This window comes from Oreochromis niloticus, linkage group LG12 (assembly GCF_001858045.2).
Source record: "Oreochromis niloticus isolate F11D_XX linkage group LG12, O_niloticus_UMD_NMBU, whole genome shotgun sequence".
NCBI classification, from domain to species: Eukaryota; Metazoa; Chordata; class Actinopteri; order Cichliformes; family Cichlidae; genus Oreochromis; species Oreochromis niloticus.
In genome coordinates, this window is record NC_031977.2 from 36,485,417 (window position 1) to 36,512,019 (window position 26,603).

At 41.2% G+C, this 26,603-nt stretch overlaps 2 protein-coding genes across 2 annotated transcripts; both read left to right on the top strand.

Moving 5' to 3' along the window:
* The first annotated feature begins 2,763 nt into the window (after window positions 1-2,763).
* On the top strand, window positions 2,764-3,940 carry LOC100695451 (poly [ADP-ribose] polymerase 14). Its single transcript, XM_005465312.4, has 2 exons — window positions 2,764-3,034; window positions 3,718-3,940. Exons 1-2 carry the CDS (start codon window positions 2,851-2,853, stop codon window positions 3,879-3,881), a joined length of 348 nt encoding a protein of 115 aa, XP_005465369.3. The 5' UTR covers window positions 2,764-2,850; the 3' UTR covers window positions 3,882-3,940.
* A 4,939-nt stretch (window positions 3,941-8,879) lies between these two features.
* LOC100695189 (poly [ADP-ribose] polymerase 14) lies at window positions 8,880-20,903 on the top strand. The gene is made up of 8 exons (XM_005465305.4): window positions 8,880-9,095; window positions 11,367-11,570; window positions 13,310-13,431; window positions 14,418-14,653; window positions 14,735-15,003; window positions 16,545-16,684; window positions 17,681-17,855; window positions 20,403-20,903. Exons 1-8 carry the CDS (start codon window positions 8,921-8,923, stop codon window positions 20,681-20,683), a joined length of 1,602 nt encoding a protein of 533 aa, XP_005465362.3. The 5' UTR covers window positions 8,880-8,920; the 3' UTR covers window positions 20,684-20,903.
* Window positions 20,904-26,603: the final 5,700 nt, after the last annotated feature.

Genomic DNA, 26,603 nt, shown 5'->3' on the forward strand with positions numbered 1-26,603 from the left:
ATTATGAGTATTTTAATCAACCTTGTTACATGATTTATAGGACATGATGTAATGAGTTAATGGGGCAGAACAACCCCCTGAAAGACCCACTGAACTGAATTTGGTGATCAAAGTTTGTTATGCTACTAAAGCAGACCGGTCAAATCTGACTGGGAACAAGTGGGATGAGGTTGCCCAGAATTGGACGGTTAAACAAATTGTAATGCAAGACAACATAACAGGGATGGAAATGTGTTTTTTAGGACAATAAGACGTTACAAATCAACTCCATCTTAGCCACGAGCTAAGCCACCCAGCTGACAAATGGAATTTCATATTTCATAAATAACCCTGCATTCTCTTGACTTGATGATCAGTGAAGCATATGTGACCAACAAACGTGACATAACTAACAGAAATATTGGTAAATGGCCTGTATTTATATAGCTCTTTACTAGTCCCTAGGGACACCAAAGTGCTTTACACATCCAGCCATACACACACTGGTGATGGCAGCTACATTGCAGCCACAGCCACCCTGGGGCGCACTGACAGAGGCGAATATTAATTATTTCATATTAATTCCTATTGTCAGTTTACTGCATCTAAGCTGAAGTAAAAAAAATTAAATTGCAACAAATTATGAAGACATGAAACTGTGCCCTGCTTTGTGACACTTGTGTTCTGCAGATGTGGTAGCGACAGACGCAGCACCTACTGCCCCTCCCCTGGTCTCAGGTGGTGGAGGAGGATCTGTAAGGAAACCTATGCAGCATAACTTTATTCTATCGTCTCCAGAGAGTCCTTGTTTTTGTTGTAGACGATGTCACATGACTGATGCAGCTCTCTCCAAGTATTAGACTTATAGATAATTCTTTTACTTGAAGTCATTAAATCCTCTGAGGGGCAGAGTAAACTACAACCTAACAACATCCCTCACTGAACTTTAAATCACGTTCAAATTCTTCATCAGTTTCTGATAAATTTGAGATGTTTACATTTATAACAGTCAGATTGTTCAATCTGATTTATGGACAATTTCTTCAGTCAATAATATTCATACGAAATTGGCTGCAGTTGATCTAGGGGGCGCTAATGAGACAGTCCTCAATGAATAGGAGTTAATGGGGCCTAACCATTATTTGTGTGCAGCAGCAGCTGTGGTAACTGGAGGTGATGGTATGAGACTGCTCCACTGTGGGAATCCAACACTTACAAATATGTCACTTAATCCATCGTCCCATCCTCCACTTGTGGTCGGCAGCTCCACACAGCTCCACCTTTCTCGAAAACATCACGAGTCCCCAAATAAAACAGGAAATTTGAAAATTCCTCTTTTCCCTCAGTTATGATTCAAATATCTAATTGTCCTCTTAATGCACAGCACAAGAATCATCCAGCTAAGAATCATGGGTAGTGTAGTCACAGAGAGACGTGTCAATCTTTCAACTGAACATAAATCTGATCACAGATTTTTCTTTCAAACTGAACTCTTTGTAGAGCTGTGGGATCAAGATGTCTGTCAGGTCCTGTTTGCTGAATATGCCTCAAAGGACCAGGTACCTGCAGGTGTCCTACACCTGCACCAAGGCAGCAGTCATTTTAAACAGCAGCACAAATATTTGAATGTGTTTTGGTTAAAGTGGTTCTTCCTCCTCCTGATGCTCATCACGGTTCTCGTTCCTCTGCAGGTGAAAACAAAGCAGCCAAAGAAACCTTAAGTTCAACAATCACTTAACACTGTGTTTGTTATCATGAAAGAACAAACCAGTCAGTGGGTCCATGAACAGAACTTCGTCTCATGTTGTCATAAAAATATTTTTGCACCTTAGATTTAAGAACTGACCTGTAAAAGTTCCTGAGTGGATTTCTGAAACATTCAAATCTTTGAGCTCATTTACAGCAGAAAGACTTGAAATCAATAAAATAACTTTTCCTGGATCATCATTAATGTTGTGAAATGAATTTTGTTTATTCTAAATGCCACATGATCTCCTATGATAGACTTCTAATGCATGTTTATTATAGGTCATTAGTTAACTTCCTGTTTTTGGATCATTTTGCAGAAAGTAAAGTCAGAAGTAAAATTCAAACATGTAATCTCTCTGTCAGGTGACGGAAAATAAATCAGCTGATTGCTAAACGACAGGTCATGAGACAGAGGGTCGTCTTTCCATCTTTCTGCAATTTCAAAACAAAACCCACCGCAATATGGAGCTGTGTCCACCAGGGGGCGATAATCAGCTCTAACAGGTTTATAGAGAAAAACAAAATGTACTTGAAACAATACACGTAAACTTCCCTTTACAACACTTTTAAAATAATGAAACATAATTAAATCTAAAATATTAATTTTCATTGAAACTGCTGATGGTCACTTTTAATTATGTCACCTCAAAAAAATCATTTTTTAATTATTACTGTAGTTTTTTTTTTGTCTTTTAAGCATATTACACATTAACAGCGCTGATTATCAGGTTTATAATATTTACTCTGCATTTACAGCCTCGCTTCAATAAATGCGGCGTTTTCTGTGGTTTCTAGTATTTCATCCTTAAATGTATTCGTGCATTTCTTTACTGGGTTTTCTCTGCGTGTTTATGATTTCAAACATTACAAAAGGCCTTAAATAATATTTGATTTGAGTTTTATCAGATATCCTAAAATAGTAAAATAATTCTGAATGTAAGGAATGACTGGTTAAAGAAACGAATTTGTACAGTTAAGTTTCGTGTGTCAGAATAAGCAGTGAGTCAGTTGCCGGTGTTCTTGCTGTTTGTGAAGAAACGAAAGTGAAAGTAAAGTTTAGTTTGAAGTGTGTTAAGCTGTTAGTGTCAGTGTGTGTGTCCGTGTGTGTGAGCGGACGGCAGCATGGAGGGATCCGAGTGTCCGCCTGTGAGCGTGGAGGGGGACTGGACTCCGGCTCAGACCAAAGCCCTGAAGAACAAACTACAGATTTACTTCCAGAGCAAGAAGAAGTCGAGCGGAGGAGACTGCCGGGTGGAGGCGGAGGAAGGAGCACCGAGGGCGGCCGTTTACTTCAGCTCACCGGAGGGTGAGTCCGCTTCATCATGGTTCAGATAGTAAAATAAATCATTTAATAATTAAAAACACTGACAGACGTAGAGCTCAGAGACCTGCGAGTGTAATGATGGAACAAACAGGTCTGAGAGTTTCACTGTGACAGGACAGAAAAAGCGAAAGTTTGGCCACAAAGCTTTGAAGGATCTCAAAACTTCATATTTCTAACCTTTCAGCTCAGAGAGGAAAGTTTCAGAGAGAACAGCTGACTTACATCAGCTTTAAAATATGAAATTCTTCATATTGTCACTTCTGTCCGGTTATTGAAGCTGGTTAATAAACACCCAGAGCCTCTGCGATGATTTCCCAGCATGCACTTCACCCTCCAGCGCCACTCCTTCCTGTTGTTGTTGAGGCGCAGCTCCTCTGGTTAATGAAACAGATCAAGAGCTCTGATGTCTTCAGTGCGGAGCTCCTGCGGGGTTTCATTTCCATGCTTCATGCTTAGAAATCACTTTTAGAAATGTGTATTTAAAGCCATGAAAATGATTCCACACCAGGACTCTGTGTGGCTTTGATACTCAGCAGCTGTCACCAAAAACATGACAGGAAGCAGGTTTTTATTCACAGGAAGTGGAAGCAGGCAGGGATTAGTTTCTTACTTTCTTACAACAGCTGATCATTAAAAGTGTGTGTGTGTGTGTGCTGGGATTTCAGTGAGAGAGCGAGTCCTCGCGAGGAAGAATCATGAGGTCATCCTGGACAGTAAAACCATCCAGTTGCGGCTGAGCTCAGAAGCAGTAAGTCCAGTTTCAGGTGTTTCATGTGGATTTTTTTCCTCACTCAGAGTTTCCTGTTTGCTCCTGATGTCACGACTGTAAACAGCTCACTATCACTGCTCTGGGTTCAGCTCTTTGGACTAAGCACCTTTAGGTTTTTATGACTAATCACTGAGCGCCTCCCTTTATACAAATATCACAGTTAGTTCTTTAAAAACAGAAAACTCTGATGCTGTGACATTAGTCTCGGTCCTAAAGCTGTGATTCTGACCTGATCAGAGATCTGGAAACATCAGCTACTGACTGTAAAATAATCCACACAGGAGTTTTATGGTTGCTGAGCTTCTTATCAGCTCAGGGCACAAACAGATTCAGAGCTCCAGATTTTAATTTCACAGGAAAATACAAGTTTAACACAAACGTCCTGCAGAAAAGGACGAACCAGTTATTAAAGGAAGGTGAATATTTTCACTGGTTCTCTGATCAGATTTATTTTAGGGTTAATTTGGGGGCAAAAATAGTTTCCCCTATTTTTGTATATGAAACTTCAGTTAACTGCCCATAAAGGGCAGAAGCATCGATAATCATGGAGTCACTGAAGTGGCTTCATGTTTGTGATGTATGTCTGTGAAGGTTCTCAGTCATCCAGGTCATTGTAGTCTAAGGAGCTTGGAAAGAAAAGCGTCTGGACTTCTTTGAGTTGCTTGAAGACGTTTCACCTCTCATCCGAGAAGCTTCATCAGTTCTAAGAGTCAAATGGTGGAGAGTCCCAGATTTAAACCCAGTGGGAGTTTCCCCCCAAAGAGGGACAAAGGACCCTCTGATGATCCTCTACCTAATCACATGAGCCAAGGTGTGAATACCGGTATTACCGTGAACGGTATAATATAGGGCTGGGCGATATGGCCTAAAATCAATATCACGATAAATTGAGCAGTTAACCTCGATAACGATAAATGGACGATAACCACCCCAAGTGCCAAAAAAACAAACGTTGAAACATACGAATCACATGGTTGTGCTGCAGGTGGTGGAAGAGGTTGGTTGTGTTACCTTGACTTGACGCAACAGTCTTTTTGCAGAGTTTACATTTAACAATTTTTTGATCAATATCATCCTTGTTGAATCCAAAATGTTGCCAAACGATTGATGATGCATTTTTTTTGTTAACAAGCGTCTCCTCTTCCTCCTCCACCAGCTCTACCTCCGTTGCTGCTGCTTCAACATTTAAATCGTCCTCCATTTGTTCACCCGTGTCTCGTCTTGTTACAGGTAGCAGTGTTGCCAACTCCTCAGTAAGGAAAATCGCTATTGGCTGTCCTAAAAGTCGCCAGAAGTCGCTAAATGACATCATCGCCTAATTTGCATAATTGGTCATGCTAATATAATTGTAACCTACGTTGTTGGAGAGAGAAATAACATTGTGTTAGAGACATAAAGTGAGTAAAAAACGTCCTAAATGCATTTAGAATTTATTTAGAACTACAAATTAAATTTATTTTAGCAATTATTGTTTTTTTTAAAGTCAGAATTCCAACCCTGCTCCTTTATCCGGGCTTGGACCGGCAAAAAAGACCCGAAATAGGCACTCTGGTGGAGTTACTTTGTGTGTGTGTGTTTATAAGTAGTTTTAAACCTCGTGATCCACAAAACAGCATAACAGTAAAAGAAGAACTGACTGCGTTACAGTCAGTGCGGGAGCAGCAGCTTCGCTCATGCGCGATTCATTTGCAGTTCGGACGCATAGGTGTGAACATCGTCTGCCCTGATAGCAGCTGGGGGAGGACTATCCTCCGCCTGTGAGCGCTTTGGTACGGGCGAGGTGCCCACGGCAGCACCCGCTGCTTGTTGAGAGTAAAAGCGATACCCACTTTCACGTCAAAAAGTCGTCATAAATAAATCTCCAATAACACCAGAAAAAGTCGCCAGATTTGTCGCTAGTCACTTTTTAGAAAAAAAGTCGCTAAGGGGGTCTGAAAACTCGCTAAATACAGCGACAAAGTCGCTAAGTTGGCAACACTGACAGGTAGTAGAGTCATGTGACTCCACCCCGTCAAGTCTGTAACGTAGCACAGCGTCTTAAAGGGACATGAACATCGCCAACCTGCACATGCCTTTTCTTTTTTTTTTAAATACCGAATTTACCGACATGGGCAAAATGACGTCGATGAGAGTCATAAATTTCGGTAACGATAAATTTTTGATATATCGCCCAGCCCTAGTATAATATGGCCCAGCCCTAGTGGGGGCTTCCGGTAAACTTCAATGTTGAGGTTGCCATTCTCTTCAATGTGCACAGCGCAGTCCAGGAAAGGCAAGCAGTTATCCTTTGTGTCTTCCCTGGTGAACTTGATGTTTTTATCCACGGCGTTAATGTGTGCAGTGAAGGATTCCACTTCTTGTCTTTTGATTTTGACCCAGGTGTCGTCTACATATCTGTACCAGTGGCTGGGTACTCTTCCTTTGAAAGAGCCGAGAGCCTTCCTTTCCACTTCCTGCATGTAAAGGTTGGCTACAATAGGTGACACAGGGGAGCCCATGGCACAGCCATGTTTTTGTCTGTAGAAGCCTTCGTTGTATTTGAAGTATGTTGTGGTGAGGCAGAGGTCTAACAGTGTGCAGATCTGATCGGGTGTGAAGTTGGTCCTGTCTTCCAAGGAGCTGTCTTCTTGTAGTCGTTTTCTGACAGTCTCCACTGCCTCCGTGGTGGGTATGCAAGTGAAGAGAGAGACTACATCAAAGGACACCATGGTTTCATCTGGATCCAGGGTAAGTTTCTGGACCTTGTCGGTGAAGTCGGTGGAGTTCTTGATGTGGTGTGGGGTGTTCCCCACGAGAGGTGCAAGGATGGTAGCAAGGTGTTTCGAGATGTTGTAGGTGGCTGAATTTATGCTACTGACAATGGGTCTGAGAGGGATACCTTCCTTGTGGATCTTAGGAAGTCCGTAGATACAGGGTATGGCATCCCCTGGGTAAAGGCGGTGATATGTAAGGTGGTCGATGATTTTATCCCTTTCAAGGTCTTGAAGGCAAGCTATAACTTTCTTTTTGTAGCTGCTTGTGGGGTCTCGCTTTAAGGCTTCGTAGGTATTGTTGTCACCGAGGAGAGTAGTGATCTTTGTGTGGTAATCTGTTGTGTTTAGGACCACGGTGCACCTTCCCTTATCGGCTGGCAATATAGTGATGTTGTGGTCTTTGCTCAGGGAAGCGACGGCCTTCTTTTCTTGTAATGTGAGGTTAGACGGAGGGACTTTGGCACTGGAGAGGGTGGCTGAGACTTTCATCCTGATCTGTTCTGCTTCCGTCTGTGATAATTTGTTGATCCGTATGGCAGTTTCTGTGGCTGTGATGAGGTCCACTATGGGCAACTGTTGCGGAACAATGGCAAAATTGAGTCCTTTGGCTAATACTTTCTTTTCAGGTTCAGTGAGATTCCGGTCTGAAAAGTTCTTTACCCATTTTTCCTGACTGTCCTCAGGTGTATGTTCTTCTCTGAGTTGTGTAGATTCAGACTGAGGAGTGAGTGTTTTTGAAAGCAAGGTGTGGAATTTCCTGCGTTGTCTTTCTTTTCCTTTAGAGTGTTGGGCCCGCTGAGCCTTGTCCACAAACTTGTAAACCTCTTCTAAAATTCGTAAACCACCGCCTCTTTGAACAGAGGCGGTGGTTTACGACACCAATTGTCTGCCATCTATAATCCAGTTTTGAGATCCCTTCCCAGACGCCTTAACGCCCACTCACATTCTGGGCCATCTGACCTCAGGAAATCACATGATAGGGTGGGGCCAGGTTTAACAATGAGCTCACCCGAAACCCTGACTGATTGGGACCCACACCCACTTTCACACCTTGGCTCATGTGATTAGGTAGAGGATCATCAGGGGGTCCTTTGTCCCTCTTTGGGGGGAAACTCCCACTGGGTTTAAATCTGGGACTCTCCACCATTTGACCTTAGAACTGAAGAAGCTTCTCGGATGAGAGGTGAAACGTCTTCAAGCAACTTAAAGAAGTCCAGACGCTTTTCTTTCCAAGCTCCTTAGACTGTTTGTGATGTAGTGAGTGATTTATTAAAGAGATCTGGATTCTTGTTTCAGTGCTGATCAGTCCAAAGAGTCTTAATAACAGCATGGAGGAGGGATCAGCTGTCCTTATGAGAGGGTGAACTTCAGTCTGTGTGGCAGGTTTTAAAGGCGTTTTCTTCATGGGTGGAAATAAATTCCTGGCTGTGTGACGGCAGCAGGAGCGTGACTTTCACTTTCAGCTTCTCCTCCTCGTTGCTGTTTGTGTGTTTTGCATGCTGCTGTGTGATCGGGTGTGGTTCCTCTGAACTCCAATAATAACCACCCTGGCTGACATGATGATGATACGTTCTCTTCACGTTTATAAGGCAGTGAAATCACAGCTTAACCTCTAAACCTCCCAGTTTACACTTCTCACATCCGTTTGATCCCCGTCTGCTCCAGTCTGCATGCCTGATATCCTTGGCCAGGGTGTGTTACGAAAAGCAGTTTCACCCCGGTTCTTTTTATTCCTCGGGCATCCAGAGACGGCACCGGACTCAGTAGTCATTTTCAAAAAAACCCTTTATTCATCTTCAGTTATACATGCATCTTCTAGAAGGGGAGATGTGCAAGGCCGGTGTCCCCCTGCAGATCTTCACTTCTTTGTTTGTTACAACCAGTTTTATAGAAGCGACCCCATCATAAAACTCTCATTGTGGGTACGAGTGGCAGCAAAATCAAAACACTGCATCAAGCGCTAGCATTTCCAGCACCGGTAATCATTAATTCTGCTGTTTTAATCCCTACTTGCATTTTATTTGTGCATTTTATGTTTGACCTATAGTGATTTGCTTTTCTGATTACAATTAACAAGCTGTGCCTGTCCTGATAAGTGGTTACTCACAACAGAATATCATCTCTGAGATTGCGACCTTGCACTGAATTGCTTGGCTCTTGGTATATTGTCACACTGAAGTGAGCCGACTGCGCGTCATGTTTAGAAAGCTGTGCAACGTTTGTAAATCCTCATTAAAGTAATCACACCTATGAACGCTATTTGGACACTGTGCTCACAGACTATTCTGAGTAAATCTGGTCCTTTGTGTTATAAGTGTTTTGTGTTTCCTCCCTGCAGTGAGTTCCATGGCTCAGCCTCGTGCAATGATCCTGACATCAGCCGGGCAGCTGCCCAGCAGGAACATCATTCACATCATCGGCCAGAACGACCCTGAAAACATTAAAGACATGGTTTACTCAGTGCTGAAGGTCTGCGAGGAGAACAAGTTCAGCTCTGTGGCCTTCCCAGCCCTGGGAACAGGTCTGTACAAACTTTATACTCAGTTCACTGATTCACTGATTCACTGTGCAGACAGCTGATGGTTCATGGACGGTTCCATAAACCATCAGTATGGGTGGTGAATCACACCATGCTTACAAAGCTAAAGTCTGAACAGGGTTTGTGTCACAACAAACATCTTTAATGCAAAGCTGAGACACACTAACTAACCCTTCTACAGTCGTGGCCAAAGGTTTGAGAATTACATAAATATTGGAAATTGGAAAAGTTGCTGCTTAAGTTTTTATAATAGCAATTTGCATAAACTCCAGAATGTTATGAAGAGTGATCAGATGAATTGCATCGTCCTTCTTTACCATGAAAATTAACTTAATCCCAAAAAAACCTTTGCACTGCATTTCACTGCTGTCATTCAAGGACCTGCTGAGATCATTTCAGTAATCGTCTTAACTCAGGTGAGAATGTTGATGAGAACAAGGCTGGAGATCATTATGTCAGGCTGATTGGGTTAGAATGGCAGACCTGACATGTTAAAAGGAGGGTGATGCTTGAAATCATTGTTCTTCCATTGTTAACCATGGTGACCTGCAAAGAAACGCGTGCAGCCATCATTGCGTTGCATAAAAATGGCTTCACAGGCAAGGATATTGTGGCTGCTAAGATTGCACCTAAATTAACAATTTATAGGATCATCAAGAACTTCAAGGAAAGAGGTTCAATTCTTGTTTAGCAGCAAACTTTGTGAAAACTAATATTTGTGTCATTCTCAAAACCTTTGGTCACGACTGTACAGAATCTGTGTGATCTCAGATGTGTGACTAGAGCAGCTAGCTTTACTGCTAGGAAGTGGTTGCCATCTCCACACTAAATCACATTAATGCTTTTTTCCAAAAATCTCTGAGCTGTGATGTGAAAATATCCCAAGCAGATTCTCCTGAAACTGTCTGAAAATCAGATGTAAATGACACACCATATTACCACCTGCATGTCACAGGGTGTCAATTAGTTGGAGTGTTTGTCTCTCAAAAAATGATCCAAACATTGCAAATCTGACATTGTTAACATGAAGGTTTTAAGAAACCCTTTTTTCTGTGTGGCAGTGGGATAGCTCAGCTGATCCTGTTGGCTAATTATCTAGAAATGTGCTCAGCTGAAGATGCCGGATGGTCAAAAAATTATTTCCCAAGTTTGATCTTAAGTATGAAAAAACACAGCGTGACCTTAGTGTCAGTGGGTAGGAAACATGTCACATGTGTAGACACTTATTCAAATATTTTTTGAACAGTCCATAAAGCAGTGGTCTCGAACTCCAGGCCTTGAGGGCCGGTGTCCTGCCGGTTTTAGGTCTCACCCTCGGTCAACACACCTGAATTAAATGATTAGTTTATTACCAACTTCAAGACATGATGAGGAGGTAATTTATAATAATAATAATAATAATAATAATAATAATAATACATTTTATTTATAGGCGCCTTTCAGACCCTCAAGGTCACCTTACAACAACATGTGAACAATAGCATAAAAAAACATTTAAAAAAATATATGTATATATAATAAACATGGTAAAATAAAATGTAGACATACACAGTCATAAAAGTATAAAAGCAAATATAAAAACTGAGCAGGTAAAAATGGACTTAGACAGATCAGGTGTATGCAATTCTAAACAGATGAGTTTTGAGACGTGATTTAAAAGTGGTGAGACAGTGTGTGGTCCGTAGAGCAAGTGGAAGTGCATCCAAAGTCTCGGGCAGAACAACTAAAGGCTCTGAGTCCAATGGTAGTCAAGCGAGCAGGTGGAACTGACAGAAGGGAAGCTGAAGAAGAGCGGAGTGTACGAGGGGGTGAGTATGTGTGGAGAAGATCGGATAGATATGGAGGAGCGAGGTTATAAAGCGCTTTTAAAGTGAGAAACAGGACCTTGAAATTGACACGGAGGTGAATTGGAAGCCAGTGGAGCTGTTTAAGAACAGCTGTTATATGTTCAGTGGATCTAGTTCTGGAAATAATACGAGCAGTTATATTTTGAACTAACTGCAATTTATGGAGGGATTTATGAGGTAGACCATAGATTTAACCATTTAAATCAGCTGTGTTGGATCAAGGACACATTTAAAACCTGCAGGACACCGGCCCTCGAGGCCTGGAGTTGGACACCTCTGCCATAAAGCATTGGTTTGTTGGTGATGTGCGTGAGATTGTTGCTGTGCTGAGTTTTACAAAGTGGACTCTTCATCCTCTTTCCGTCTTTGCATCATCATCATCACTTGGTCCTTGTCTGCCTGTTAGGTCAGGGAGGGGCCAGCCCTTCAGCGGTGGCTGATGCCATGGTGGATGCAGTGGTGGAGTTTGTGAGGAAGAAACAGCCGAGGTTTGTTCAGAGTGTGAAGATCCTGATCTTCCAGACGGCCATGCTGAACCACTTCCACACGAGCATGAAGAAGAGACAGGGAGAGACGGTGGAGGAGAAGACTGTCTTTGACAAAGTCAAAGGTATGTCGCTGTTCATTGGCAGGGAAACCCAACTCTAGATGATTTTTTTTCATGTATAAAACCTTTTTTCTGCACAGAAAAAAATATTTTAAAATTTTCTCAAAACATAATTCTCGTTTTTTGTTTGTTTGTTTTTTAATGAAAGAAAAGCATTTCACAATAATCTTACCTGTCTGTACAACTCTTTGGCTCTATACTGGAGATGAAAGTCTCTAAAAGCACATCACAAATATATAAAATGGTTTGGAATTAATTCTTGGTCAATGTGTTGAAGGCAGTAATGCATCTGAGAGGGAATTTTCTTTCGGCATCCATTAGTCCTATGATTATATTTAGAGCTGTGGCATGCTTTTCCTGCAGCAGGATGACGTTTGTGGGTCAGAGTGATAAAGGAAAATGTCACTTACTATTATTACAATGCCCTGATGCGTTTATGGTGCAGCGTTAGAACTCTGTAGATCAAAGGAATTAGATATGTAATAATATAAATAGATATGTTAATAATAATAATAACAGTCTCACATTCACTACAGCCAACCCCAATTTCAAAAAAGTTGGGACACTGCATGAAATATAAATAAATAAATGGAATGATCTGCACAATAGAACACAGAAAACATATCAAGTGTTTAAACTAAAACTAAAAAGTACCATTTCAAGAAATGTTGGGACAGGGCCATGTTTCCCACTAAGTAGCATCCGCTCTTCTTTTACTCTGTAAATGTCTGGGAGCTGTGGAGAGCAGCTGCTGGACTTCTGGGAGAGGAATGTTGTCCCATCCTCGTCTCATAAAGGATTCTAGTTGCTCAGCATACTCCTAGAGCCTCCATCCAGTTTAAATGACGTTTGATCCAGAGAAGATGGCAGCATCTCTGTATCATATTCTCATATGACCTCTGCATGATGGAGCTTTAACCTGCATGTGTGGGTGCAGGCAGTGATTTATCGACGTGTTCCTGAGCCTGTACACTGATCTCCACCCCAGAATCATGTTTGTAATGCAGCACTGCCCGATGGCCCGAAGGTCAAGATGAGGATTAAGAAAATCCAGTGCTTTCCACCTTATCAGAGAGATTTCTCTAGATTCGCTTCACTGAAAAACATTATTCTGAAATCTTTCCATAATTTGCAGACAGTTTTTTGCAGATTGGTCAACCTCTGCCCATCTTTACTTCTGAGAAACTCGACCTCTCTAAGATGCTCTTTTTACACCTATTAATAAACTGACCTGTTATCAATTAAACTTAATAGTCACAGGACGTTCCTCTAGCTTTTTGTTTTTATTACCACTTACTTTTCCAGCCTATTGTTGCCTCCATCCTATCCCAACTTTGTTGAGACATGTTGCTGCCATAAAAATCAAAATTAGACCATATTTTTCTTAAAGTGGTACATTTTCTCAGTCTAAATATTTAACAAGTTTATGTTCTGTTGTTAATAAAATATGGGTTTATGTGAGTTGAAAATTATTGCATTTGGTTTTTATTTACATTTCACAACACTCTGATTGTTTTATTCTTTTTTGTTTGTTTAAATTTTGGTTGCACATGGTTCCATAAACACATTAGATAAGAACTATAGCCAAAAGTGATGGTGACAGATTGCGGGAATGCTAACCTATATAAATGAGTGTGAAACAGCCCATGAGGCCAGCTGAATCAGTTGTTTATTTTAAAGTTCAGGCTATATGAGGCTTTGTTATGTATACATGTAGTTTTATTATTGTTTTATTGTTTCAGCAAAATTTCGTCAAGTCGCTTCAGTTCTGGGATTCGGGTCAGAGTCCAGCCCTGTTGACTTAGTTCTGGAGAGGGAAGAGTTTGAGCCCACAGTGTTTCAGCTGTGTGCCGACGACAACAAGGTACACATGTATTTTATACTTTATTCCAACAATATTTAAAATTTTGCAGGCCAAGGCTTCCCACATCAAACAAAATAACTGAAATTGCAAATTTTTGTGCTAAATCAAAAGACACAATGAATCAAAGCCTGTATAATTTTAAAAAATCCCCTCAGATTCTGTCAGATTCAAACTTTACAAAAATTTTACCACGGAGCACATTTTACATCGTGGGCCAGGCCCTCTCTCTCAGTTTAGAGAGAAAGGGCACATTCAATATAAAAAGAAGTGCAAGTTAAACTAGGGCTGCAGCTATTGATTATTTTAACAAGTGTTGTACTGATCATTGCTTAATGAAGTAATCGGATAAGAAATGCATTTGTCTTATTAAAGAGCAATAATAAATATTTAAAAGGGAAAAAAAGAATGAACTGCTCGTTGGTTTCTATTTTGGAAATTGCAATATTTAAAAACCCTCAGGCCATTAGCTCAGAGTTTGATGGCCCATTGACATTTTTGATGCCCTGTGAAAAAAGCTTTTGTTTTTATATTTTTAAAAATTAATGCAATTTAATTAACACAGTATTTTATATTATTTCATTTTCAATCTGAAAAATGTTACAAAAGCCTTGAAACAAATACGGCCTAGTACACCTCATGTCCCCCTTTAGACTCACCCCTGTTTACTGCAGGCATCACTTCCATGTCACAGAGGACGGCTGCCGTCAGCCTTCAGCGAGCTGTATGATTTAAACATATATCAGACTAAGTTAACAATTCATCTGCATATTTTAATCGTCTTCTGGAGCTTCCTGCAGATTTTTCTCGGTGTAAAACAAACATGGTGGATGAAGAAGCTACAGAGTTCACGTTTATTTCCATCAAAGCTTGTTGATCAGGAGCTTTTCAGGACTAGCTTTTTCCCAGTAAATGTTTTAATGGGCGATTATTATTTTATCAAAATGTGTCGATGCCTGTAACTAAAATGTACCACGATTTCTCTGCAGGCTCTGAGTCAGGCAAAGAAAAGGATTAATGACCTGATTGTTGCCGAGCAGGCACAGAAAACCATCTCTGACCCGTTCATTAGTCAGCTGTCACAGGCTGACATGGAGGAGCTGAAGGCTCTGCAGAGGAAACTAACGGTCAGCATCCGTCTGGACAAAGGAGCAGAGGACCAGGACCCCGAGATCCACCTGGAGGGTCTGACCAGAGACGTGTTCACTGCTGAGTCTGCAGTCAGGTCAGCAAACAGAGACGTAAATGTATTTCAGCAATGTTCAGTGCAAAGTGCTAACTGCTTTTTCTATTTGATGACCATCAGGGACATCATCCGAAAGGTGGAGAGGGCGGAGAACTCAAAGAGACAGGCTTTGTTAGTGAGCAGTCTGGTAGAATGGCAGTTTCCAGACCGCAGTGGCTCAATGGTGGCCTTTGATATTTACACCAACCTCAAACTGGAGGAGGCTTTAGAGAAGAAACAAAAGGTGAAGATCAAGATCAACAATGAACCGTACACCGCTGATCCAGGACTTAGAAAAGCAGTTTCAGCAAACAGGCGTAATTTGGAGCTTCTTCGGAAAGACCTTAAAGGTGAGTCACTTATGTGAATGTAGTCCTCCTTTAACCATTTGTATTTTCCAAAGTAAAACCTTCATGAAAGACTAAGTGGTGAGTTCTGACATCTTCTCTTAAAATGTTAGAATTCTAAAGAAAAGGAGGGAAAAACTAATAAAAAAGAAAACTTATAAAAACCCTGAGAACAGGTAACCACAGTCCTAAAGTACAGTCGTGGCCAAAGGTTTTGAGAATCACATAAATATTGGAAATTGGAAAAGTTGCTGCTTAAGTTTTTATAATAGCAATTTGAATAAACTCCAGAATGTTATGAAGAGTGATCAGATGAATTGCATAGTCCTTCTTTACCATGAAAATTAACTTAATCCCCAAAAAACCTTTGCACTGCAGTTCATTGCTGTCATTCAAGGACCTGCTGAGATCATTTCAGTAATTGTCTTGTTAACTCAGGTGAGAATGTTGACGAGCACAAGGCTGGAGATCATTATGTCAGACTGATTGGGTTAGAATGGCAGACCTGACATGTTAAAAGGAGGGTGATGCTTGAAATCATTGTTCTTCCATTGTTAACCATGAAAGTCCAAGAAAGTCCAGCAAGCGCCAGGATCGTCTCCTAAAGAGGATTCAGCTGCAGGATCCTAGTGCCACTAGTGCTGAGCTTGCTCAGGAATGGCAGCAGGCAGGTGTGAGCGCATCTGCACGCACAGTGAGGCGAAGACTTTTGGAAGATGGCCTGGTGTCAAGAAGGGCAGCAAAGAAACCACTTCTCTCCAAAAAACCCATCAGGGACAGATTGATCCTCTGCAGAAAGTATGGTGAATGCACTGCTGAGGACTGGGGCAAAGTCATATTCTCCCATGAAGCCTTTTTCCGATTGTTTGGGGTATCTGTATCTGTATCTGGAAAAAGGCTCGTCCAGAGAAGAAAAGGTGAGCGCTACCATCAGTCCTGTGTCATGCTAACAGTGAAGCATCCTGAGACTATTCATGTGTGGGGTTGCTTCTCATCCAAGGGAGTGGGCTCACTCACAATTTTGCCCAAAAACACAGCAATGAATAAAGAATGGTACCAAAACACCCTCCAACTGCAACTTCTTCCAACAATCCAACAACAGTTTGGTGAAGAACAATGCATTTTCCAGCACGATGGAGCACCGTGCCATAAGGCAAAAGTGATAACTAAGTGGCTCGGGGACCAAAACGTGGAAATTTGGGTCCATGGCCTGGAAACTCCCCAGATCTTAATCCCACTGAGAACTTGTGGTCAATCCTCAAGAGGCGGGTGGACAAACAAAAACCCACTAATTCTGACAAACTCCAAGAAGTGATTATGATAGAATGGGCTGCTATCAGTCAGGATTTGGCCCAGAAGTTGATTGAGAGCATGCCCAGTCAAATTGCAGAGGTCCTGAAAAAGAAGGGCCAACACTGCAAATACTGACTCTGCATAAATGTCATGTAACTGTCGATAAAAGCCTTTGAAACGTATGAAGTATGTGAAAACTATTAGTGTAGCACAACATTATTTAAACTGAATTCTTCCAATGATCTTTACAGATGACAGCGCTCTGCCTTCTTGTTGGGAGGACATGAAAGGAGACCTTGTGAAGTTGTTTGCTCTGACTCCAGGAGCTCAGGAATACAACAACGTGGAGCAGGAACTGACAAAGACCGGACTTTATCTTAACATTATCAGTGTATGTTCAGTCACAAATACACAGAGCAGACTGTATGACTGTGACAGTTAAAAATAATTGGCTAGTAAAATTAAAGTTCTAAATTTCAACTTTAAATTGAGCTTGTTTCTCATAGACTGTATATGAAATATGTGTGAAATTTAATTTTTTGTACATCCCACAGAAACAAATACCTGATCATTTATGTCAGTGTAGGTTTTCATGCAGGTCATGCTTGAGATGAAGTCAACTGGACTTTTTAGGTGCTTAAAGATTTTTCACCTGGCATCTAAAAAAAGAACATCCTAGAATTTCACTTAACAAATTGGAGCACAGACTTCTTTGATGGTCTCTTAGTGTTAACCACAGAGTAAGCTCCAAAAGCCACCAATAACGTGGAAGTGGTATTTCTTAAATACATTTAAATAGATTAGAATATAAAAAATGACCCCCTGTACAGTTCTTATGATTATATTTAGGACAGTGCAATTTTTTTTTTAAATTGTGCACTATATTTTTCTGCTGTTATTATTGCTGTGCAATATATTTATTTTTCCTAATATTTTGTAAACATTTCTCCTATATTCTTACATGTACATTTTTTTATACCCTACAGATTTAGATTTGTTTATTATTTATATTGTACAGTTCGATGGCGAGTAAATGCACTGAAATGTTATTCTGATGTGCACTAACTGGTGTATGTTCTGAATGACAATGAAGTCGATATTCTTGGAGTTCTCTTCTCTATTCCTATGAAAGAGACCAAAACCTTTTTCTGTAAACATGTTTATTTCTGCTGTAGTCTATAGGACTGACTCACTACTGGAGGCTGCTTCAGCCATCCTCTTGGGGAGACGTGTGTTGCTACAAAGTTCATGCATGTACAGAGACAGCCACCCCAGTGTTTTCATGACAAGAAGAGAAGAAATATTATTCATTAGAGAAAAGTAACAGACATAAGAAGGGGATGAATTGTGAGAATTAATTAATGTTATGTTTGGACTCTTTTGGCAGATTGAACGTGTGCAAAACCCAGCACTGTGGCAGAACTACCAGATCCTGAAGAAACAAATGGAGACAAAGAATAAGCACACAAACAACGAACGGCTTCTGTTTCACGGCACCACTGACACCTCCATCCATCTGATCAACAGCAAAGGCTTCAACCGCAGCTACGCAGGAAAAAATGGTAACCAAACAGGCACACACACAGTTCCAGTTAGAATATATTAAAATTAGTGCTGGTTCACATTAATTGCTGATCAAGCAGCATAATCAATAAAACCCTCCGCTTAAAATAAATAATGTGAACTGTTAAATATATTTTCTGGGGATTTATGATTTTTCATTAGAGGGGCATTTTAAGTGCACCTTGACTGATGTATCAGCACAGCTGTGTGTGTATCAGCAGAGCTGACATATTGGCTGATATGAGCTATTTGCCAGTGTATTTAAAACTAAAAAAATGAAAATGTACAAATTTTGTCCACTAGAGGGCACTCTGCAACTTCCTTGTTGGCAACACATGTTTGGACAACAAACGACAGCGAGCCTGTCCGATCAGACCGGGGCAGAGCATACAAGAGTAATCCAAGACTTGCTGTCACAATAAAACAAAATTAGTTTGAAACCATATTGTGATATTATCTTACTGTAGACTCATAAGTTAAAAAAAAACATGACAAATCTGTTGGTTGTTTCACATCGTTTTGTCTGCAGTGTAAAATGATTATTTTATCAAAACTTAACTCAAATGCTTTTGAGCCATAAATTCAGCATTGACAGAGTAAGTTTATTTTTTTTTATTGTTCTTTTCCTAATTGAATATAGCACTTGTTTTTACACACACACACATTATGGTTCAACCATTTTAGTGAGGACATTTATTGACATAACGCTTTTCCTAGCTGCTTACCCTAACCATCAAAAATGAATGCCTAACCCTTACCCTAAACCTAACCATAACCTAACTGTAACCCTGACACTCAAACCAAATTTTGAGCCTCAAAAATGCCTTCAAACTTGTGAGGACCAGTTTGTGTGTCCTCACAAGTGCCTGTTGGTCGTCACAAGTACAGTAGAATGCAAATTTCAGTCCTCACAAACAGTAGCGGTTTTTGATATGGGCGACACGGGCGGTTACCCGGGGCGGCATCGTGGTGGGGGGCGGCATCACGGGGATTGGCAAAAAATAAAAATTGCTCGTACTCATGCTGCCCCGACATCATGCCAGCGCATTTTGGGGATGGCATAGGCACCGATCGGCTTTCTATCGCCCATTTGCTGGGAGTAAGGGCGCCCTCCGTTTGCGAGGTGCGCCTGCTGCTTGCGGCACAGGGAGGAGAGGGCGGAGTGGCGGGAGAGTCTCCGGCTGGCTGGAGCAGCATCTAATAACCAACTCACTAAATAAAACAAAATAAAAACAAACCAACAAACACGAAAACACCAGACTTTATGATACAGACTTAAAATTTGCACCCATGTTTTTTTTTCGAAATTCTATACGCGAAAAGTGAGCGCGAGAGCCCTCGGTGCGCCTGCTCGCTGCTGAAGTCAAAGTAAACTTTATTGTCATCTCCGCTACAGACAGTCCAGTATATAGAGAGACGAGATGACGAGGCTCCAGTTACCAGGGCCGTGTAGAGACGTTTAAAGGGGCGGGTGCTCAAAGTTAAAAAGGGGCACATTGAACCAGGCTGAATAACAACAACACACATTCATCAAGAATCTAATATGGGACCGCATCGTACTATATCACTGTTGTAAGGTGGTGACAAGGCAAAGCAAACGTAGCCTATGTTTTACCTGATGGGTACAATGTTGCTGTTGAGGGGTTGCTGCTGCTCCTGCTGCTGATGGTGCTGGAGGGCAGGGCTGTGTTGATCTGAGACTGTAGACATTAAAAAGTCCATAGGAGAGATGGTAGCTGACTAAACAAGTGTCATGAGATAATAACAAAATGCAAAGATTGGTGACAGTGCTTGGAACCATAAGGCAACAAAAAACTGTGAGAAATAAATTAGGCTCTGCCTGTGAATCACTCTTTGCTTCTCTTCTTCCTTCCATCCCCTCATTTCATATATCACTCTCCACTTGCTGTCTATCTGAGAACAAGGCACAACTTACTATTGCAATAAACTATAATTTAATTATCCACACCTAACAACTCTTGCACTTAATCTATAATAAAATGATGACAGAAAATGTTATAGCACTGCCTTTAGTAGCCTCACACAGCTCCTACTGTTTCCTCATCATGTCCTTACCAGGCATGTCTGGACAATGTTATATCATGAGTAATAATTTAAAAAAATCCATATTTTATGTTAATGTACAATCCTTAATATGTTTTTGTGTGTGTGTGGGGGGGCAGCAGAGGGAGTGTTCGCCCAGGGCACCAAACAGGCTAGGACCGCCACTGCTCACAAAGATGTCTAAACAGGAACACACACACAGGTCTGTCTTGGCTAAATTCAAAGTCAAAAAAGAGGTTTCTCACACAACTTCACTAATTCCCAGGTGCATGTCAGAATGCACCTCTCAGACAGAAAAGTTGTATTCATCCTGGAGTTTGACTTCAAAATCCAGTTCAGTCAGTAAAGTGGGTTTGTGTCAAAAAATAAGTTTGTAAATGAAGTTACAATGGTACCAGAGAGCACAGTGGAGGAGCATCAGTCAGATTTCACTTAAAATTGCCCATCCACTGAACCACAGCATTCACTTTGTTTGGTCACAGGTGCGATGTACGGCAACGGCTCTTACTTTGCTGTGGACCCAAGCTATTCAGCAGGAAACTATGCCAAGCCCGACACCAGTGGACAGAAGCGCATGTACCAGGCCAGAGTTCTAGTTGGAGACTACGCCCAAGGACAACGAGGCATGATCACCCCTCCCCCCAAATCTGGGAGTGCCTCAGACCTGTATGACAGTGTCACAAATAACACTGCTAAACCAACCATGTTTGTGGTCTTCAATGATATCCAGGCCTACCCAGAATACCTCATTACATTTACATGAACTGCCATACTCCCACTGTGCAACACGTCTCAGAAAAAAAAATGACCTGTAATATATGTTGAGTTCAAATTCAGTCAGCAAAAAAACATTTCAAATAATATAAAAAGACTGTACCTCTTTGCTATTTGCTATTCTAGTTTATCCTCTTTCAGATTTCACATTGTATTTTAAATCTGTTCAAAGGGTTTAAAGAAACATTAAAGTAGCACTCCAACAAATTCCAAAGATTCTCTTGTCAGTTAGTTTTTACACCTAAAGGACTGTACTAGTGTTGTGTATAGCGATATGTTGATAATGTTGTATTTGATTTGATATCAAGCTAAGAATGGAATTAATCATTTTAAATTTGACTGGATATATTCCTGTAGTAGTGACTTATGGTTTTGCTTTGGTCATGAAAGGCCATTCGCCTTTATAGAGCTAATGGTATTCGTGTTTTAAGGCCTTCTGACCTGGATGATTGAGAACCTGCAGAGGTGATGGTATTCATGCTAAAGATTCTCTAATTTTCCTTCAGCACTACTGTGATAAGAATAAGAATAACTTTATTTATCCCGAGGGAAATTCTTTTGTCATGTACATGCTCAAAGCAGCAGGAGAGACAGAGGAACCCATAAATAAGATATACAATGTACACAATAAGAATAGTAGTATACAGTAATATACAGTAGTAGGATAGTGCAAGACATAGTATCAAATAACTCTAACAAAGTAATATAAATGACAGTATCCTGGAGAATAAATAACTTAATTATCAGTGCAGGAGATTCCAGAAAGTGACAGTAATGTGCAATAGAATAAAGGGAGTAGCAGTGTATGATGGGGGGGATGAAACAAATATTCAATAAGGTACTGTTGGGTAATATTGCACGGTCTGAAAAGAAACAGAATAACATTGGTAATAGTCTCAGGAAAATCACCTACAGAGTGAGGAAGAGTTATACAGTCGTATGTATGTTACCATTCACATTTTTTTTCTAAAATATGGAAACTAGTTGGTGACATTTGTGTCATATTTTCATGTCCTCCAGACTTAAAATTGAAAAAATACCTACTACCCACAGTTTTGATTTTTGGATTCCAGCACAAGTCTGAATATTCAGTCTCACAACTGTAACAACAAAGACTTCCCTGGATCTGAATTGGACACTCAGAAGGTCAAAGTTGGCCCATGTCACATAACATCATTCGTTCATTTATTATAACATTCATGTAGAGCTTTCCATAACTTTGAGTAATCCTGAAAACAGACAAACAAGTAGACTAATCCAATCAAAATTTTTATTTGAATAATGCTTCAGTTTGCGGGCTCATGACATCATCCAACTCTGGACGACTCAAACTGAACACATTGACCGTCACTATTATGGTATTTAGAAACCAGGTGTCACGAGTAAGTTGCTGACTCACTGCTTGACTCATGGCAGTAACTCGTCAGTCATAAGATAGGCCTGCCCTAAAGTATACTCTGATTTTTCTTTTTCCTTTTTAAATGTGGCCCGGTCATGGGGAATGAGACAGGACACAGGAAATACTCTTTTGTGGGCTTTTTTATTCTCCGACTGTACTCGGAGGAGCACAGTTTTAATACTATAGTTTTGAGTGAAAACTGTGAAATGTAACTACTCCACTGGCTCAGCCTAAAACTGTCTTTCAGGGTCTGAGACAACAGTAACTATCATATGTACACATTAAATTTAAACAGTATAGACAACAGTAGTGACCTGTCTAGAAACCAATACAAAAAAAAAAAGAGAAAACAAAACAAATAAACACATTGTTTACATCCCCCCAATTTCGCAGTTCAACTGGCAATAAAGTACACAGTAAACTCTCTTTTAAACATACACATTTCTATGGAAGAACATCATGAACTCACTTTGGTTTCTCCACACAGCCACTGCTAAGACAAGTACACACGCAGGAATCACACAGCAAGTGATCTCCCCTCTGAATCAAACAGAAATATGCAGAGTTATGCAAAATGAATAACAGTATAAACTTAACAACTTTGAACTCTGTTATGACACTGTCACTACTCACGCCAACTCGCTCTTCAGTCCCTCTCACAGCACGTGACCATTAAACATACACCCGTCGCGCGTTACGAACTCTCTTGTGTAGCTAGCCACAGAATCGTTTGCAGCCTCTGACTCTCCAGTCCTCCCGCTCACAGCGCTCAGTGTGTGACGCAAACTTGCGTGCATGCGTGCTCTGGCTTACAGCTGCTCTTAAAGGGACAGTATACCCCCAAACGCGAGGTCTAGTCATCACCATGACAACTCCACAACAGACCTCTGGTAGACAGGCAACCAGTCGTAAACACGATCCCCTCTTTTTAAACCCTTTCCATGCATAGTATCAGTTCACTTGGCTACATAAACTTGGAACTTTGACTTTAAAAAAAATAATATCATGCATTATTAAACAAGTCTTTAAACTAGCAAACGAGACCATAAACTCAGCAAAGTGTGAGTGAGCAGTATAGGCTCACTTCCTCACAGGCTGCTGCTGTTATTGTCCCTCAGTTCTCTTCATTGAGTTTCTTTCCTATCTGTCTCTCTGCCTTAGTTTTGTCTCTCTCCTCTCTCCACTATCTGTGTTCGTTTGTTGTTGTCTGTGTTTGTTGGTGGGACTCATCTTGGGTTCTGGCGTCTGGCCTGACACACCTGTGGCAATCACAAAGTTGTCTCCGATGATCTCATTACCAGTCACTACTGAAGATGGTGTTTCTTTCCTGGATTGTTGAACTACGCAGTTTGGAAAATTCTGGCTCCTGCTCTGTGCTGCTCCTGTTTCTCCTGGAAACACATTTACTGTGTGTTTCTTCTGTGCAGTTTGCTGGATTTCCTTCCCGAGGTGCAGTGAGCAGAGTGTTGCAATGGATTTTTGGATGTGTGGGTTCCCTTTCTCCCTGGACCACTATTGAAGCACTATTCCTCTCTTGGCCTTGTGTTTTTGCATGAATAACTTTGAATAAATGTGTGCATAAATAAGCGCAATGAACTTATGAATGAACAAGCAGGGGCTTGGTCAGACAGTTGGTGTTGTAAACCACCGCCTCTGCTCATCATCCTCATCCAGACCGACATTTGGCCCTGGCAGAGCACAAGTGAACGTAAGCTCTTCATAAATATTTCTAATGTATCCTGTTTAAAAAAAATTCCAGGTATCTGAGCAGTAGTTGGATGTTCTGTTCTTGAATAATAATGTGCTACTTGTTGGCATGTTGGAGGATGCACAGAAGGGACTCGATTGCCTGGTTTTAAAAAAAACAAAGTGAACTGGAAGCTGAAATGCTCAAAGTAAAGGACATGTACAAGAGAATCCTCGGCCACCAACCACTCCCAGAAATGGACTCGGAGGAGGAGGACATTCCAGACAATGATGCTGCAATTGATTTGAGCACTTCTGATGAAGACTTATTGTGTAACCACTGATGTTATGTTTGGTAGAATAAAAAGTTAATCACATCTCTGTTTAATGTGATTTTTAGAATGTCTGTTTTTGAAATCACTTATCAGCAACAGACATTTTACTGTGGAGAAGAAAAATGGAATTCCTTTGGTGCAGTTTTTTTGTTTTTGTTTTTACCTTGGATCATTCTTTCCACATCTAATTTAATGAATACTGTACATGCTCAGATACAGTAACATAATTTAATTCATGGAATGCTTTCTGGGCTGCTCAAATTATTACAGAATTCAAAAGCACCAGGCACCACACTCACAACAAAAGTTTTGTTTAGTGTTTTGTCAAAGAAATCAACAAGTACAATTGAGATGTTTGCTGTAGTGGTGTGTTTATTAAGAAGCATGCCAGCACACTGGTGAACTGACGGTCACAGAATGTATCTGAGCCAGTGAGTCGACCCAGAGCAAATAAATTGCTTATACAGAAAGACAACCGTGATCCAAGAATATATAAAAGAGTAGTAAACAAAAGATAAGGGAAGGTACTGTGGGGTAGGAAACAAAGGGCAGGGGGGCATTTGCAGTTAGACTTGAAGGTCACATCAAGCAAACAAAAGGACAGGAGGCAGGATGGGCGGATAAACTGCTCAAAAAACAGCTCATCCAGGATCACATCAATGTGAGCTGTGGCAAGAAGGTTTGCTTTGTCTGTCAGCATAGTGTCCACAGCATGGAGGCACTACCAGGAGACAGGCCAGTATATCAGGAGACGTGGAGGAAGCCGTGGGAGGGCAGCAACCAGTAGCTCCTTGCTAACCGTGCCTTGGTGCACAGAGAAACAGGAGAAGCACTGCCAGAGCCCTGCAAAATGACCTCCAGCAGGCCACAAATGCGCATGTGTCTGCTCTAAGGAGCTTGGAAAGAAAAGCGTCTGGATTTCTTTAAGTTGCTTGAAGACATTTCACCTCTCATCCGAGAAGCTTCTTCAGTTCAAGGGTCAAATGGTGGAGAGTCCCAGATTTAAGCTCTGTCGGAGTACCCCCCGAGAGGGACAATGGACCCCCTGATGATCCTCTAACTAATCACATGAGCCAAGGAGCTCACCCAAAACATTGGATGATTGTGACCTACACCGGGTGTAAATGTCTTCAAGCAAGCGTCTGGACTTCTTTAAGTTGCTTAAAGACGTGTACGTAAAATGTCTTCAAGTATCTTAAAGAAGTGACCCGAAAGTCTTTCCAAGCTTCTTAGACTTCGATGACCTGGATGACTGAGAACCTTCACAGACATGTGTCTGCTCAAACAGTCAGAAACATACTCCATTAGGGTGGCGTGAGAGCCCGTCAGGTGGGGGTTGTGCTTACAGCTGAAGCGAGATCGATCAACTGCAGACCAGAAAACAAACGACGGAGGCCCAGACAAGTGCAATCAAACGATGAGTTTATTGACAAGGGAGAACAATCATCAGCATATGGCTTATTTGCTCTGATAAAAATAAACTGAGTTCTGGTTTTATAGCAAAGAGGATCACGCCCCCACGTACACGTCAAATACAGTTCAAAAATACATTGTTTGCAGACAAGGGTGCATCATGTACATCTTAATAACTATAAACAGACATATAACTTCTCCTTTCTATATCAGTTACCTTTTAAGGTGATAAACTTCAAGCTCCAGGGTCCCTGAAAGTTAATTATGGACCCTCGTCATCAATCTCTAAGTAGACAGAATTACAGCAAGTCTCAAATAAGAAGCAGAAGACACTTGGGCCTTCGCTCGGGCCTGCTACTAGATTTAATATGTGTACTGTAAGCATGCATGCAATTAACCTGCTATGTTCTCATCTTCCCTCAACATGTATCACCTGGACACTCTCACCAGTGAAACTTAAAACCCTTTTGGACGGAACATCAACTCTAAACAAGCACAGTTATGCATTGTGTATAAAATGAACTCAACCTGTGAATAGAATGAATGTGATGACAAACATATTCAATGCAATATGAACCCTGTAAGAAATATTACTATTAAAATAATACTGTAAAACCTGTTATTAAGGCAGTTATCATAAGGCAGATTATATGATAGCAATACAAGAATCTCTAAATCCCAACACAGCCCAACACCGTGCAGGATGTTTGGCATTTGCTAGTGAACACCAAGACTGACAACTTTGCCACTGGCGCCCTGTGCTCTTCACAGATGAAACCAGCTTCACACCGAGGGCATGTGAGAGACATGACAGAGTCTGGAGACACCGTGGAAAACATTCTGCTGCCTTCAACATCCTCCAGCATGAACAGTTTGGCAGTGGGTCGATAATGGTGTGGGGTGGCATTTCTTTAGGGGGCACAAAGCCCTCCATATGCTCGCCAGAGGTAGCCTGACTGCCATTAGGTACCGAGATGAGATCCTCAGACCCCTCGTGAGACCATATGCTGGTGCAGTTGGCCCTGGGTTCCTCCTAATGCAAGACGATGCTAAACCTCATGTGGCTGGAGTGTGTC

Excerpts from the sequence above, each read along its gene's own strand:
- LOC100695451 (XM_005465312.4), top strand. The coding sequence starts at position 2,851 with ATGGAGGGATCCGAGTGTCCGCCTGTGAGCGTGGAGGGGGACTGGACT. Across the intron at positions 3,035-3,717 it reads TTACTTCAGCTCACCGGAGG|TGAGAGAGCGAGTCCTCGCG; the intron begins GTGAGTCCGCTT and ends CTGGGATTTCAG.
- LOC100695189 (XM_005465305.4), top strand. The coding sequence starts at position 8,921 with ATGGCTCAGCCTCGTGCAATGATCCTGACATCAGCCGGGCAGCTGCCC. Across the intron at positions 16,685-17,680 it reads TTTATCTTAACATTATCAGT|ATTGAACGTGTGCAAAACCC; the intron begins GTATGTTCAGTC and ends CTCTTTTGGCAG. Across the intron at positions 17,856-20,402 it reads CAGCTACGCAGGAAAAAATG|GTGCGATGTACGGCAACGGC; the intron begins GTAACCAAACAG and ends GTTTGGTCACAG.